The sequence below is a fragment of the Stomoxys calcitrans genome, chromosome 2, assembly GCF_963082655.1.
Source record: "Stomoxys calcitrans chromosome 2, idStoCalc2.1, whole genome shotgun sequence".
In the NCBI taxonomy this organism is placed as follows: Eukaryota; Metazoa; Arthropoda; class Insecta; order Diptera; family Muscidae; genus Stomoxys; species Stomoxys calcitrans.
The window spans coordinates 216,372,690-216,388,607 of NC_081553.1; the positions used below are offsets into that span (position 1 = coordinate 216,372,690).

Sequence of the window (15,918 nt, forward strand, 5' to 3'; positions counted from 1 at the left end):
TCGCCACCCCCACAATAACATCCAAATACAATAGTAAGTATTTTCTGACTATTGCAATATGGGGCTCAAATAAGAGGGTTTTTAAAGTGGAACACTAATCCCATATATATTTTCAAGGCCAACTCACTGAGTGGCCGCCCATCCCCCAAAACACCCCCCAAGCCGGTCATGTTTGGCGACTATGGAAATATTGGGCTCAAATTCAAAGTATATGGAGTAGACCACGTTTCTGATATCAACATTAGGGGCCAACTGTCTAGGGAACGTCCCACCACCATAACAACCCCCAAATAGGACATATTTGCTCACCAAAACAATTTGGGTCTTAAAGAGAGTGGAGCTCGATATTCATAGTTTTTAGGGTCAATATCCCAAACCGAACATATTTGCTGACTTTTGCAATAAGGAGTTCAAATGAGATTAGAAAACGAATTTGATATCCAATTTTGAGGGCAATGGCAATATGGGGTTCAAATAAATGCTATATATAGATATATCAGAATAGATCACGTTGCTGATATATTTTCAGGGCTTAGAATTTGGGGGACCACTCCACTCCCCAAAACACCCCTAAATCGGGCATATTTACCTACCATGACAATGTGGGGCTTAAATGAAAGGTATTGGGGGGTAGAGCAAGAATTGAAACCCATTTTCGGGACCAATTTTCAGGGCGACTACCCCTTTCCCAAAATACCGCACAAACAGCAATTTTTTACTGACCATCGCAATATGGGTCTCAAATAGAGGTATTTGGGAGTAGAATACGAATTTGATCTCCAAATGTAGGACCATGTATTTAGGGCATCTTCCCTTTCCCAAAACACCCCCAAAGAGACAAACTTTTTCCATATAAAATAAAAGAAGGCGCAGCGGAGCGGGCCTGGGTCAGCTAGTTTAACATAAAATGCAACAATTTTTAGAAATTTTATGTCTCCTTTATCTAATGAGAAACTAAATTATTTTTAGAAACATTTATACATTTAAAACAAAATTATCAATGGGTTGCCCAAAAAGTAATTGCGGATTTTTTAAAAGAAAGTAAATGCATTTTTAATAATACTTAGAATGAACTTTAATCAAATATACTTTTTTTCTAAAGCAAGCTAAAAATAACAGCTGATAACGGACAGAAGAAAGAATGCAATTACAGAGTCACAAGCCGTTGAAAAAATTTGTCAACGCCGACTATATGAAAAATCCGCAATTACTTTGTGGGCAACCCAATAAATTATTTTTAGAAACATTTATGCATTTAAAACAAAATTGTCTATCTCACTATAAATTGTTTTATTCGTATGACCAAGGTGACATATTGCCATTTCGAAAACTTCCAAAAAACCTATTCCAAAATGATGTCATTACCATTGTCTATTTTTTTTTATTTATTTTTTTTTTTTTTGTTAAAACCACAATCACAATAATTGCTACTGGTATTGGCCAAGCTTCACGGCTAATTAGTTTTATGGATTTAAAGCCATGGTAGCTGTATTTCACATAAAAAATTCATAAAAATTAATCATCTGGCAGTGATTGCATCCGCATATCATGCCCTCTCCAAAACAGTGGCATTTCATGCACTAAAGAAACACAGCACACAGAAAAAACTACAACCGCATAAAATCATCGATCATAATCAGGCTTCAATTGTAGTTGTCGTGACATATGGGAATGTCATTACCTGCTCACCTAGATGTGTGTGTTTTAAGGTAAAAAAAAATTTTTTGAAGTTTTATACCTGTAGTTTTGTGGAAAAAAAGCTAAGATTGTATTGGGAAAGAAAACGAGTTTTATATGTCTTGTTGAAGTTTATCTGAGAATAAACCACTAAAGGCTCATTAGGATCGGGCTGAATCTCATATATCCTAAACAATGAATGGTATTTAGAGCTACCATCTCATGTACAATGAAGATCGGACAAAAATTGTGTCTACTTCCATATCATAAAGCGCGTATTGAAAGGCTATATCTAAGTCTGAGCTGTTGTTGGAGAATTTTGTATTGAATAAAGCATCCTTTGGAAAATTTTTTAAAAATCGAAGCCTTAAGGCGGTCCATATATTACCTCGCTACGAAGAGGGAGCCGACAACGAGACCGTCACCAAGAACCCGTTTGTTGGAGCATCAATGATTGGGGTCGTCCATATAAACCTTCAAAAAGCGAAATACAGGGTGGCTGATGAATATTGCTACAATGATGAATATTGCTACATTTTTTTTTCGGTGTATGGAATACATTTTTCTTTTATTCATGTTAAATTAAATTATTAAATTAATTATTAAATTATTATTAATTAAATTAATTAATTAATTAATTAAATTAATTATTAAATTATTATTATTAAATAGAAAAAAAGTTATTACATTTTTTTTTGGTAGCGGCTTTCATCAGCCACCCTGTATGTCCGTACGATCCGGAACAAACCATGTCATCTACATACAATTCTATGCTTACACGTAAACTCGGCCCAGAATCTGCATAATGTGTCATAAAAATTTAAGTTATCTCTTTTACCCAGAGTTGTCAACATCGGATGCAACAGTGCTGAGACAGGGACATGGTGGGGCTACGTATGGGAAATAACTATTGGGTTGCCCAAAAAGTAATTGCGGATTTTCTAAAAGAAAGGAAATGCATTTTTAATAAAACTTAGAATGAACTTTAATCAAATATACTTTTTTTACACTTTTTTTCTAAAGCAAGCTAAAAGTAACAGCTGATAACTGACAGAAGAAAGAATACAATTACAGAGTCACAAGCTGTGAAAAAATTGTCAACGCCGACTATATGAGAAATCCGCAATTACTTTTTGGGCAATCCAATACATATGCAAATTTTCCCAGGACCATACCTTTAAGGAACATGGGCAAGGTTAGGTTAGGTTTAAGTGACAGACTGCCATCAGACTCACTTAGACGTTTTCGTCCAATGGGATACCACAGGAACAGAAGAAGGAAGATGCTTTCTAGTTCCTACAGTTGAACAATCCACATCGCTTTAAAAAGCCCAATAACAAATGTTCACATTCAGACAGGTTCTCAAAGAAATGGGAACCTAAAGTGAAACTCCTTCTAACTGCTAGTGCGGGTTTAAACACACAGAAGGTGTTCTATAGTCTCTTCTTCCTTGATATCCCTACAGCTTCTGCAAAAGTCGTTGCTGGCAACCTTCAGTCTGTCAGCATGTTTGCCGATAAGACAGTGACCTGTCATGACTGACACAATGACTGTGACGTCTATTCTAGCCAATGACAGCAAATCGGGAGACCTCTAGATTAGGCCACATAGTTTTGGAATGCTCACAGCCCCCTCTTTGTGGCCATCTATTATTCGTTGCCCTTCGGGCCTGGTCCTGAAAACTTAGCTTACATGTCGCTAGAGGCATACCCACAGATTCCAGTTTACCTGGAATGTGTAGGGCAGTTCCTAGTCTCGCATGCTCATCCGCTTTACAATTCCCTGGGATATCTCTGTGGCCTGGCACCAAGAACAGGTGAATTTTGAACTGTTCAGCCATCTCGTTTGAACTGTTCAGCAGATCTCTCAACGAGATGGCTGAACAGTTCAAAATTCACCTGTTCTTGGTGCCGGGCCACAGAAATATCCCAGGGAATTGTAAAGCGGATGAGCATGCGAGACTAGGAACTGCCCTACACATTCCAGGTAAACTGCCCTACACATTCCAGAGACAGTCGAGGACGGTTTTTGTGTTCATAAATACGTTCTCCAGAGTTTTAATGGCAGTCTGAGAAGACATTTATGCCAATTGTCGTAATGACATTATATCTTAGCCATTCCACCACTTCCTTCATTGTAAGAATCTCTGCTTGATACACACTCCAGTGGTCGCATAACCTCTTCGATATGACCAATTCTAGATTTTTAGAGTACACCCCAAAGCCCACCGGGTCATTTAGTTTGGAAACATCCGTATAGAAGTCCATGAAACTTCTGTTACCAGGTATATCTTAGTTCCAATCGGTTCTATCACGAATAGTGGTATAGTAATTTTTATCAAAATGCGGCTCAGGTAGGATATAATCCACACTGCCTGGAACATCGGATATTGTATCAAAGATAACACAGTGTTCGTAGCCCCCACATGACCAAAGAGAAAGCTCCCTTAACCTCACGACAGTGGTCGCTTCAATTTGGGTAGCCACAATGTCCACAGGCATAAGATGTAGCATTAAATTCAGTGCATGAGATGGTGTCGTCATCAGTGCGGCTGTGATGCAGAAACAAACCATCCTTTGGATCCGGTTAAGTATTGAACAGTAGGTGGATATGGGCAAACTTTTAACATATCTTCGAGTGCTGTCCGATTCAAATTTAAGCTCATTTATAAGAGGCCTCCGTTTTATAACCGAGTTCAAACGACGTGCCGCAGTGTGATACGATAACTCACAAATGACGATAGAATTAGGACGGGATACCCATAGCTGAAAATTGTTTGCTGATGTTCTCGCTAGGATTCAATCGATGGTCATCTTATACAATTTTGTGGATTTTTTAACCATTTCTGGCGTGGACTCTTCGTCAGGCAGCTCTTACGGCCCCGTTTAAACTCAACCAAAACGAAGGCTTAAGACAATGGGAGAATGGATAGAGAATAGGATCAGGTCACAGCTTCGCGGTATAATGGAGGCGACGACAGGAAACCTAGATGGAATAGAAAAAGCTTCCAATGGGCGAAGTACTCCTGAAAGCGGTACAGTCTTGAATAGACTAGAGCTGGCAAAATATCGATGGCACTATCGATACTATCGATATTTAATTTTTTGACTGAATATCGATTGATAATTTTCCGATGGATACTATCGCAAAAGTTAAATTTTTTGCAAAACTAAACAAAAATGTGCAATCCGACACTGAATGTATCCCTTAAGATACATTGCGCCTATAGAGGGCGCAATTTTGTATGCGATTAGGCTAACATTTTGTACAATGATTTCTCATGCGACTTCCAACTGACTCTATTAACCTTGGTTGTATTTGGTCTATGCATTCATATTGCTTCTAAATAAATCGATCTGCTGATTTTTATACCCACCACTATAGGATGGGGGCATACTAATCAAGTCATTCCGTTTGTAACACCACAAAAAATTGATCTAGGACCACGAAAAGTATATATATTCTTGATCGTCTCGACATTCTGATTCGATATAGCCATGTCCGTCTGTCCGTCTGTCGAAATCAAGATAGCGGTCGATATCGTAGATACTTTATATTGATGTAGGTAGTTGGGGCTTAAAACTGGGCCATATCGGTTCAGATTTGTATAAAGCTCCCATATAAACCGATCTCCCTATTTGACTACTTGAGGTCATGGAAGCCACAATTTTTGTCCGATTGGACTGACATTTTGCACATTGTGTTCTGTTATGACTTTCAATAACTGTGCCAAGTACGGTTCAAATCGGTCAAGAACATGATATAGCTCCCATATAAACCGATCTCCCGATTTGACTTCTTGAGCCCATGAAAGCCAAAATTTTTTCCGATTTGGCTGAAATTTTGCACATAGTGCTCTTTTATGATTTCCAACAACGGAGTCGAATCGGTCTATAACCTGATATAGCTCCCATATAAACCGATCTCTCGATTTGACATCTTGAGCCTTTACAAGACCCAATTTTTGTCCGATTTGGCTGAAATTTTTTCCCAACAACTGTGCTGAGTACGGTTCAAATCGACCTATAACCTGATAAACTCCCATATAAACCGATCTCCCGATTTGACTTCTTGAGCGATCTTGGGTCATGACTTCTTGAGCATCTAGAGGGCGCAATTCATATCCGATTTGGCTGAAAATTTGTACGTGGCGTTTCGGTATTGCCTCCAACGACTGTGTTAAGTATGGTTCAAATCGGTTCATAACCTGATGTAGCTGCCATATAAACCGATCTTGGATCTTGACTTCATGAGCCAATAGAGGGCGCAATTCTCATTTGATTTGGCAGAAATGTTGCATGAAGTTCTTTGTTATGATTTCCAACAACTTTGATTAGTGTGATCTAAATCGGTTAATAACCTGATATAGCTGCCATTTAAACCGATCTTCTTGAGCCAATTGAGGGGGCAATTCTCATCCGATTTGGTTTACTCCGGTGGATGAGAGGCTAGCCACAATCCGCATAAATGCCAAATTCTTCAACATCAGCCTTACTTGGGCTCATGCCCCGACGGAAGACAAAGACAAGCAGACCAAGGATATTTTCCATAAGCGCCTAGAGAGAGAAAATGACCGCTGCCCCGCCCTTGATATTAAAATCGTTCTGGGACATTTTAATGCGAAGATAGGGATAGGGGAAGACATTTTTGGTCCAACAGAAAGTTTAGCCTGCATGAGATAACGCCCAGTAATGGTTTGAGGCTGATTGGTTTCGCCGCGGCAAAATACATGGTAGTTAGTAGCACCAGATTTCAACATAAAAATATTCACAAAGCCACATGGCTGAAACACGAGCAAAACATTGATCACGTTGTGATAGATGGGAAGACATTCATCCAGCGTGTTAGATGGTAGCAGCATACTCTACTCGACTGACCCAAATGCTTGATGAAAGCACTCCTTGTTCCGATGATGCTGAGAAATTGAAAATGCCGCGAAATCCGTACTTGGATACCAGAAGCCTCCTCCAAGGAACCCATGTGACGACCAAGAGTGTCGAAATGCTACCGTAGCCAAGAATGCGGCATATAGTGCAACCCTTCTCCGATGATATAATGGCGCAGTGGCAAACTATTGCCCACTCCATGGAAAATGCTGCGAAATCCGTACTTGGGTATCAGAAGCCTCCTTCAAGAAACTCATGGTACGACCAAGAGTGTCGAAATGCTACCGAAGCCAAGAATGCGGCATATAGAGCAACCCTGCAATCAGTAGCAGCCCACCATGGAAAATGCCGCAAAATGCGTACTTGGGTACCAGAAGCCTCCTCCAAGAAACCCATGGTACGACCAAGAGTGTCGAGATGCTACCGAAGCCAAGAATGCGGCATATAGAGCAACCCTGCAATCAGTAGCAGGAACAAGTAAAAGCGTGCTAAGTTCGGCCGGGCCGAATCTTATATACCCTCCACCATGAATCGCATTTGTCGAGTTCTTTTCCCGGCATCTCTACTTAGGCAAAAAAGGATATAAGAAAAGAGTTGCTCTGCTATTAAAACGATATCAAGATATGGTCCGGTTCGGACAACAATTAAATTATATGTTGGAGACCTGTGTAAAATTTCAGCCAATTCGTATAAGAATTGCGCCCATTGGGGCTCACGAAGTAAAATAGAGAGAACGATTTATATGGGATCTGTATCGGGCTATAGACCGATTCAGACCATAATAAAAACGTATGTTAATGGTCATGAGAGAATCCGTCGTACAAAATTTCAGGCATATCGGATAATAATTGCGACCTCTAGGGGTCAAGAAGTCAAGACCCCAGATCAGTTTATATGGCAGCTATATCAGGTTATGAACCGATTTGAACCATACTTGGCACAGTTGTTGGATATCATAACAAAACACGTCGTGCAAATTTCATTCCAATCGGATAAGAATTGCGCACTCTAGAGGCTCAAGAAGTCAAGACCCAAGATCGGTTTATATGGCAGCTATATCATGTTATGAACCGATTTGAACTATACTTGGCACAGTTGTTGGATATCATAATGAAACACGTCGTGCAAAATTTGATTCCAACCGGATAAGAATTGCGCACTCTAGAGGCTCAAGAAGTCAAGACCCGAGATCGGTTTATATGGCAGCTATATCAGGTTATGGACCGATTTGAACCATACTTGGCCCAGTTGTAGGATATCATAACAAAACACGTCGTGCAAAATTTCATCCCAATCGGATAAGAATTGCGCACACTAGAGGCTCAAGAAGTCAAGACCCCAGATCGGTTTATATGGCAGCTATATCAGGTTATGAACCGATTTGATCCATACTTGGCACAGTTGGGCACAGTTGTTGGATATCATAACAAAACACTTCGTGCAAAATTTCATCCCAATCGGATAAGAATTACGCACTCTAGAGGCTCAAGAACTCAAGACCCAAGATCGGTTTATATGGCAGCTATATCAAAACATGGACCGATATGGCCCATTTACAATACCAACCGACCTACACTAATAAGAAGTATTTGTGCAAAATTTCAAGAGGCTAGCTTTACTCCTTCGGAAGTTAGCGTGCTTTCGACAGACAGACGGGCGGACGGACGGACAGACGGACGGACGGACATGGCTAGTTCGACATTAAATTTCACGACGATCAAGAATATATATACTTTATGGGGTCTCAGTCGAATATTTCGACTAGTTACAAACAGAATGACGAAATTAGTATACCCCCCATCCTATGGTGGAGGGTATAAAAAAAGGGGAGAGGAGAATGTTGTCCGGAAAGAATTAAACATTAAACCGATGGCTTTGGTGCGAGCACATCCACCTGCAGAGACAAAGAAGGAAATCTGCCAACTGCTAGTGTCCGACGTTGGCTACGAAGAGCATACCGCAGAACCAATCAATGATTATGGTATAGAATGTTTACCTCTTTGTCAGAATGAGGTCCAGGTTTAAGTGACCCGATAAAAGAACAACAAGGCAGCAGGAGCCGACGGCTTACCCGATGAACTATTTAAGACCGGAGGCGACACGCTGATAAGGCGTATGCATCAGCTTATATGCACAATCTGGCTAGAAGAATGCATCTGAAACGATATGGCCCAGATGCAATCATGAGCGACCTACATAAGTATTAAGTATCTGTGCAAAATTTCCAGAGGTTAGCTCTACGCGTTCGACCACTATCATGATTTCGAAAGACGTACAAATGGACGGACATGGCTAAATCGATTCGAAATGTCGGAGGATACAGAATATATATACCATATGGGGTCGCATATCAATATATCAAGGTTTTACAAACGGAATGGGTAGATTAGTATACCCCCATCCTATGGGTGGTGGGTATAAAAAGGAGCAGCGGAGCGGGCACCGTCCACCTAGTATATATTTTAGGTTCAGATTTTGGTCGGTTCATCTTATGTTCATGTACATCTAATGTTCATAGAGGCATGGGGCAGACTAATATCCGCACCCTCTTTTCAATGTTAGATAGTATAGCACGAAAATGATATCCACAGTGGGGCAAAATATCTGAAAGGCCGTACCAGCATCCCAAAACTGGACTTATTTCCTGACGTTGCTAATATAGGACTCAGATAAAATAAGAGAATGATAGAAGGCGCAGTGGAGCAGGACCTGTCCAGCTAGTATATGTATGAGTTAGATTTTTCACGGTTAAGCTTATGTTCATAGAGGCATGGGGCGGACTAATATCCGCACCCTCTTTTCAACCTAACCTAACCTCTTCGTTGATAAGATGGGCCTACAATACCAACACGATGTGGGTTTTATATTCACTTCTCACAGTGTTATAAATAAAATGTGGTCATAAAAAAATCAACAAAAAAGTCTGTAAATTTAAACTTTCAAAGAACAAAAAATGCTGCCATTCAAAGAGGCTCTTAAAAAGTTGCCATAAAAGTGTTTCATTTATCACACTAAATACTTAACGTCAACGCCATTTTGTGAAAACTTCAAACGTATTTTCTTGCACGACGGGGAAAAGAGTAGCAAATGCCACAACAAAACAAAGCAAGACTGCTTCAAACCACAAATCTATGATGAGTAACATTAAGGCTAAGTTGCCAAAATGAAAAAAAATAAAACAAGCATAACAGACAGCAGGCAGCACCATCAGGCAAGTGTGAGTTACTATCGGTGGAGGCTATTATTTAAATGTTTTGATTAATTAGTTATCGCTGAGCTACCAGAAACAATAAATTAATGTTTTTGTTCAGACATTTTTTTTTAATTTACTGGACATGTTTTTGTTGGCAAAATTTCAGGTTTGGTTGATAATTTTTATACCCTCCACCATAGGATGGGAGTATACTAATTTCTTCATTCTGTTTGTAACTACTCGAAATATTCGTCTGGGACCCCATAAAGTATATACATTCTTGATTATCGGGATATTTTATGTAGATCCAGACATGTCCGTCCGTCTGTTCGTCCGTCTGTCCGTCCGTCCGTCCGTCTGTCCAAAACACGCTAACTTTCGAAGGACTAAAGCTAGCTGCTTAAAATTTTCCACAAATACTTCTTATTAGTGTAGGTCGGATGGGATTGTAAATGGGCCACATCGGTAAATGTTTTGGTATAGCTGCCATATAAACCGATCTTGGGTCTTGACTTCTTGAGCCTATAGAGGGCGCGATTCTTATACGATTGGAATGAAATTTTACAAGAAGTATTTCCTTATGATATCCAACAACTGTGCAAAGTATGGTTTTAATCGGTTTATAACCTGATATAGCTGCCATATAAACCGATCTTGGATCATGACTTCTTGAGCCTCTAGAGGGCGCAATTCTTATCCGATTTGACTAAAATTTTGCACATGGTGTTTTGGTATCACTTCCAACAACTGCGCTAAGTATTGTTTAAATCGGTTCATGTTTTGATATGGCTGCCATATAAACCGATCTTGGGTCTTGACTTCTTGAGCCTATAGAGGGCGCAATTCTTATCCGATTTGAATGAAATTTTGCACGACGTATTTTATTATGATATCCAACAACTGTGCAAAGTATGGTTCAAATCGGTCTATAACCTGATATAGCTGTCATATAAACAGATCAGGGGACTTGACTTCTTGAGCCTCTAGAGGTCGCAATTCCTATCCGATTGGAATGAAATTTCGCACGACATGTATTTTTATGATATCTAACAACTGTGCCAAATATGGTTGAAATCGGTCCATAACCTGATATAGCTGTCATATAAACCGTTCTTGGGTCTTGTCTTCTTGAGCCTCTAGAGGCCGCAATTATTATCCGATTTGCCTGAAATTTTGTACGACGGACCCTCTCATGACCATCAACATACGTGTTTTTTATGGTCTGAATCGGTCAATAGCCTGATACAGCTCCCATACAAATCGATCTCTCTATTGGACTTCTTGAGCCCCCAAAGGGCCCAATTCTTATTCAAATTGGCTGACATTTTACACAGGTCTCCAACATATAATTGTGGTTCAAACCGGACCATATCTTGATATCGCTCTAATAGCAAAGTAAATCTTTTCTTATATCCTTTTTTGCCTGAGAAGAGAAGCCGGGATAAGAACTCGGCAAATGCGATGCATGGTGGAGGGCATATAAGATTCGGCCCGACCGAACTTAGCACGCTTTTACTTGTTTTTTTTTTTACTACAGTCAAGCTAAAGCTTATGTTATGTCAAAGTATTATTTCTTATGATTGGTTAAAAAATCAGATATTTTTTATAGAAAAATTATAAAATTATGATTTCATGCTATAAACAACAGAACATTATATCCAATAAAAAATTGTACCAATTTCCAAAAATGAAGAGAAGGAATCTTTCCATTCACTTTTACCACAACACAAACTGGAGGCGAGTTAATTAATTTCACATTGATAGATTTTTTAAACGTTACTTGTCAACATTTACAACGATTGTCTGAACAAAAAGAGATAACCCCAGTTGGCTGCTAAATTTGGATTTATTGTTAAACGCTGGTCTAATCAATGGCACGCTTGGTCGCTTGCTTGATTGTTTGATTTGCCATTGTTGTCATATCAGAGAGCTTTAGACATCAAGTTTTTTAAAACAAAAGAATAATAATAATTGTAATAATTGGATAAAAATAAACATTAGCCAGCATCTGTCAAATTGTTTGGTGGTTTGTGGTAAATGTGGCTATTTAAGCAATTAATTTATTTAAAAAAACTTGCATCATATATTTTTTTTTTATACTCAGCATGGTTTTGATTCACTATGTATTGGTGATGGATGAGCTAATAATTGTTTATAATTTATGTTGATCTCTCCATTCCCTTTCTTATTTTGCAAATGATGGATCAGTGTTTTAAAATAGGCCTCTGGCAGTTCCTATTGAAACATTGTTTTTTTTTTTCAAAAATTATTTTAATCCATAATAAAAAACCTCATATTGTGGTAATGATATCATCTAAGCAGATATGAGATATATGAAAGTTTATGAACGATAAGTTAATATATTTGCCTTAGTGAAGGTCAGTGTGATTTGTGTAACATACTAGCCGCAGCGGGCCAGCTCCGTTAAGGTTTTTTCTTTACAATATAAGGAACAAACTTTTCTTTTGAATATTTATATGATAGTTTTTAAAAAATCCATACAAACTGCAAGTATAATATAGCCAGTGCATGTTAGAATGTTCCAAAAAAAAAAGAGCCGAAACAAGTAAAAAGCCGTTAAGTTCGGCCGGGCCGAACTTTGGATACCCACCCCCTCGGGTATATATGTAAACCACTATTCATCAAAATCCGGTGAAAATTGCATACCTTATGTCCCATAGCAGTTATATTGAAATATGTTCCCATTTGGACCAACTACTAATAAGTACAGTAGCTATATTTAAAAATAAACCGATCTGAACCATATACGACATGGATGTCGAAAAGCCTTTTATGGGGCCCAAAACCTTAAATCGAGATATCGGTCTACATGGCAACTATACCCAAATCTGAACCGATTTAGGCCAAGTTACAGAAAAATGTCAAAAAGTCTAACACAAAGCACTGTCTCAAATTTCAGCGACATCGGACAATAAATGCGCCTTTTATGGGCCCAAAACCTTAAATCGAGAGATCGGTCTCTATATGGCAGCTATATCCAAATCTGGAACGATATGGGGCAAATTGAAGAAAGATGTTGAAGGGCTTAACACAACTCACTGTCCCAATTTTCGGCGACATCGGACAATAAATGCGACTTTTATGGGCCCAAAACCTTAAATCGACAGATCGGTCTATATGGCAGCTATATCCAAATCTGAACCGATCTAGGCTAAATTGAAGAAGGATGTTGAAGGACCTAACACAACTCACTGTCCCAAATTTCGACGACATTGGACAATAAATGCGCCTTTTATGGGCCCAAAACCTTAAATCGAGAGATCGGTCTATATGGCAGCTATATCCAAATCTGAACCGATCTAGGCTAAATTGAAGAAGGATGTTGAAGGACCTAACACAACTCACTGTCCCAAATTTCGACGACATTGGACAATAAATGCGCCTTTTATGGGCCCAAAACCTTAAATCGAGAGATCGGTCTCTATATGGCAGCTATATCCAAATCTGAACCGATTTAGGCCAAGTTACAGAAAAATGTCGAAGAGTCTAACACAAAGCACTGTCTCAAATTTCGGCGACATCGGACAATAAATGCGCCTTTTATGGGCCCAAAACCTTATATCGAGAGATCGGTCTATATGGCAGCTATATTCAAATCTGAACCGATCTAGGCCAAATTGAAGAAAGATGTCGATGGGCATAACATAACTCACTGTCTCAAATTTCGGCGACGGCGGACAATAAATGCGACTTTTATGGGCCCATAACCTTAAATCGAGAAATCGGTCCATATGACAGCTATATCCAAATCTGGACCAATCTGAGCCAAAATGCAAAAAAAAGTCAAGGGGCCTAACACAACTCACTGTCCCAAATTTTGTCAAAATCGTATAATAAATGCGCCTTTTATGGGCCCAAAACCTTAAATCGAGAGATCGGTCTATATGGCAGCTATATCCAAATCTGGACCAATCTGGGCCAAATTAAAGTGGGATGCCGACTGGCCTAACACAACTCACTGTCCCCCTTACCCTAATTTTCAGAAGCGCCAGATCTCGGAGATGGATGGCGCGATTTAAGCGAAATTTTGTGTGCTCTCATGTTGTACCCGAAATATAAAAATTTGGTATTCAAATTTCGGATAGGGTACCAGGGGGACCGTCCCACCCAAACATATACTTAGACCAATCACGACAATATGGGACTCAAATGAAAGGTATTTAGGATACGAAAACGTATCTGTTATCCAATTGTCGGACCAAGCGGACCACCTCAAGCCCCAAAACACCCCTAAATCGGACTTATTTACCGACCATGGCAATATGGGACTTAAATGAAAGGTATTTGCGAGTAGAATACGAATCTGGTATTTTTTTCCAAAAATTTTCCCTAAAATAAAATTTAAAGGAAATTTTGCTTTAAAACTAGGGTTGCCCAAAAAGTAATTGCGGATTTTTTAAAAGAAAGTAAATGCATTTTTAATAAAACTTGGAATGAACTTTAATCAAATATACTTTTTTTACACTTTTTTTCTAAAGCAAGCTAAAAGTAACAACTGATAACTGACAGAAGAAAGAATGCAATTACAGAGTCACAAGCTGTGAAAAAATTTGTCAACGCCGACTATATGAAAAATCCGCAATTACTTTTTTGGCAACCCAATAATTTTTTAATTTTTTTTTTCAGTGCAATTTTGTTTGATGGTGAAAATACAAGGATTTTTTTCTAAAAAAAATTCAAAACACAAACGCAGATTGAGATTTTAGGCAAATTTTCAGAGAACTTCTAGTCGTGATGCTTCATAATGAAGACGTCTACAGATGAAAAAATCAGAAAAATAAACTGTCTAACATTAATTTAACCCCTTTTAAGTTTTCCCTAAAAATTCTAGATATTAAAATGTTAAACGAGACTTAATAATTCATGAATGAAAAGTGGTTTAGGCAAGTTTACGCGCCGGCGGCTTATTATGTTTTAAAAAATACTTATAAATAAAAATAAAAGCAAACAGTACTTACTTTTGACCAGCTTACATACATAATACTTATAATATGTAATACTGCTAAGTTGAATATCAATATGTGACAGCTTGTTTCGAAGACCTTTTTCCCAAAGGCAGGTGTTCGAAGAGAGATTGGTGTTTGGTATTATTCTATCGTCATATTGTTGTTAACAGAATTGGAATAAAGTATTTTGTCTTGGCTTTTTTTCATCAACTTAACATATTAAAACTAGTTTTCTACACTTTTGTTTTATATTTGAAAATTTTTAACCTTTTGCGCCTTACTTTGCTTTATTTTTTAAATTAAACTATTTTTTTATAAATATTTAGTCAGCAATTTGTAAATCAATTTAATTTTTAATTACACCATCTCCTATTCCTTAATTCAACTTTTCCATGTTATCAGCATTTTTCAAGTGGTTTAGTATTTTCAAAACACTATCTTAATATTTTTGTTAATTTAAATTTTTGTTTTATAACTTTTTTTAATTATTTTTATAATTTTTTTAGTATTAATTATTATTTGGTGTTAAATGATTCATAAAATTTCCCTTTTATATTCAGACATGCAGCAGATAAACACTTTATGGTTAATTTTCCACATTATTCACTTAACGACGGCAATTTTATTTTAATTTCTTTCCCCTCTTGAAATTTTTAAGATTAAAAATTTGCATGGGCAGAAAAAACAATTGTTTAAATTAAAAGGTACGCGCGTACTCCGCTTTTTAATCATAACGTCAATTATGCACTAGATAGCGTTGGCGAATTTCATTTTACAACAGCCTCATAAGAGAGGGGACGACACAACAAACACAATAAGGCCCCACCAAGAAAAGCAATAACAACAAACGCAAAAACACAATACCAACAGCGTCACAGCGAGAAAAAACCGCAAAACACGTTTTTAGTTTAGGCACACCACTGTCTTGGATTTTTATTTTAGTCCTCTTGTCTTTTGGTCAGAGATTTGATTTGGATTGTGTCTTGGTATTGGTGGTAGAGATGGTGGTGGCGGAATCCTAAAATCAAGATGGAGCCAAAACTAACTCCCCACATAATTTTTTTCTTGTTCAGGGAGATGCTTCAACAATAGGAACGAAACAAGTTTTCGGTAATTGCTTCTGTGGTTTGCCGACGCTTTAAGTTTTTGTTTTTGCTATTAAACACCACACGGCTTTGCACAGGTAAGACGACAG

At 38.2% G+C, this 15,918-nt stretch overlaps 1 protein-coding gene across 1 annotated transcript in view; it reads right to left on the reverse strand.

Moving 5' to 3' along the window:
- Positions 1–15,572, reverse strand: part of LOC106081088 (GATA-binding factor A) — a 107,117-nt gene extending 91,545 nt beyond the window's left edge. Inside the window, exon 1 of the mRNA XM_059363077.1 lies at positions 14,736–15,572. Coding sequence (XP_059219060.1) covers positions 14,736–14,756 — 21 coding nt within the window. The 5' untranslated portion in view covers positions 14,757–15,572. The remainder of the gene's footprint in view (positions 1–14,735) is intronic.
- Between the last annotated feature and the right edge of the window lie 346 nt (positions 15,573–15,918).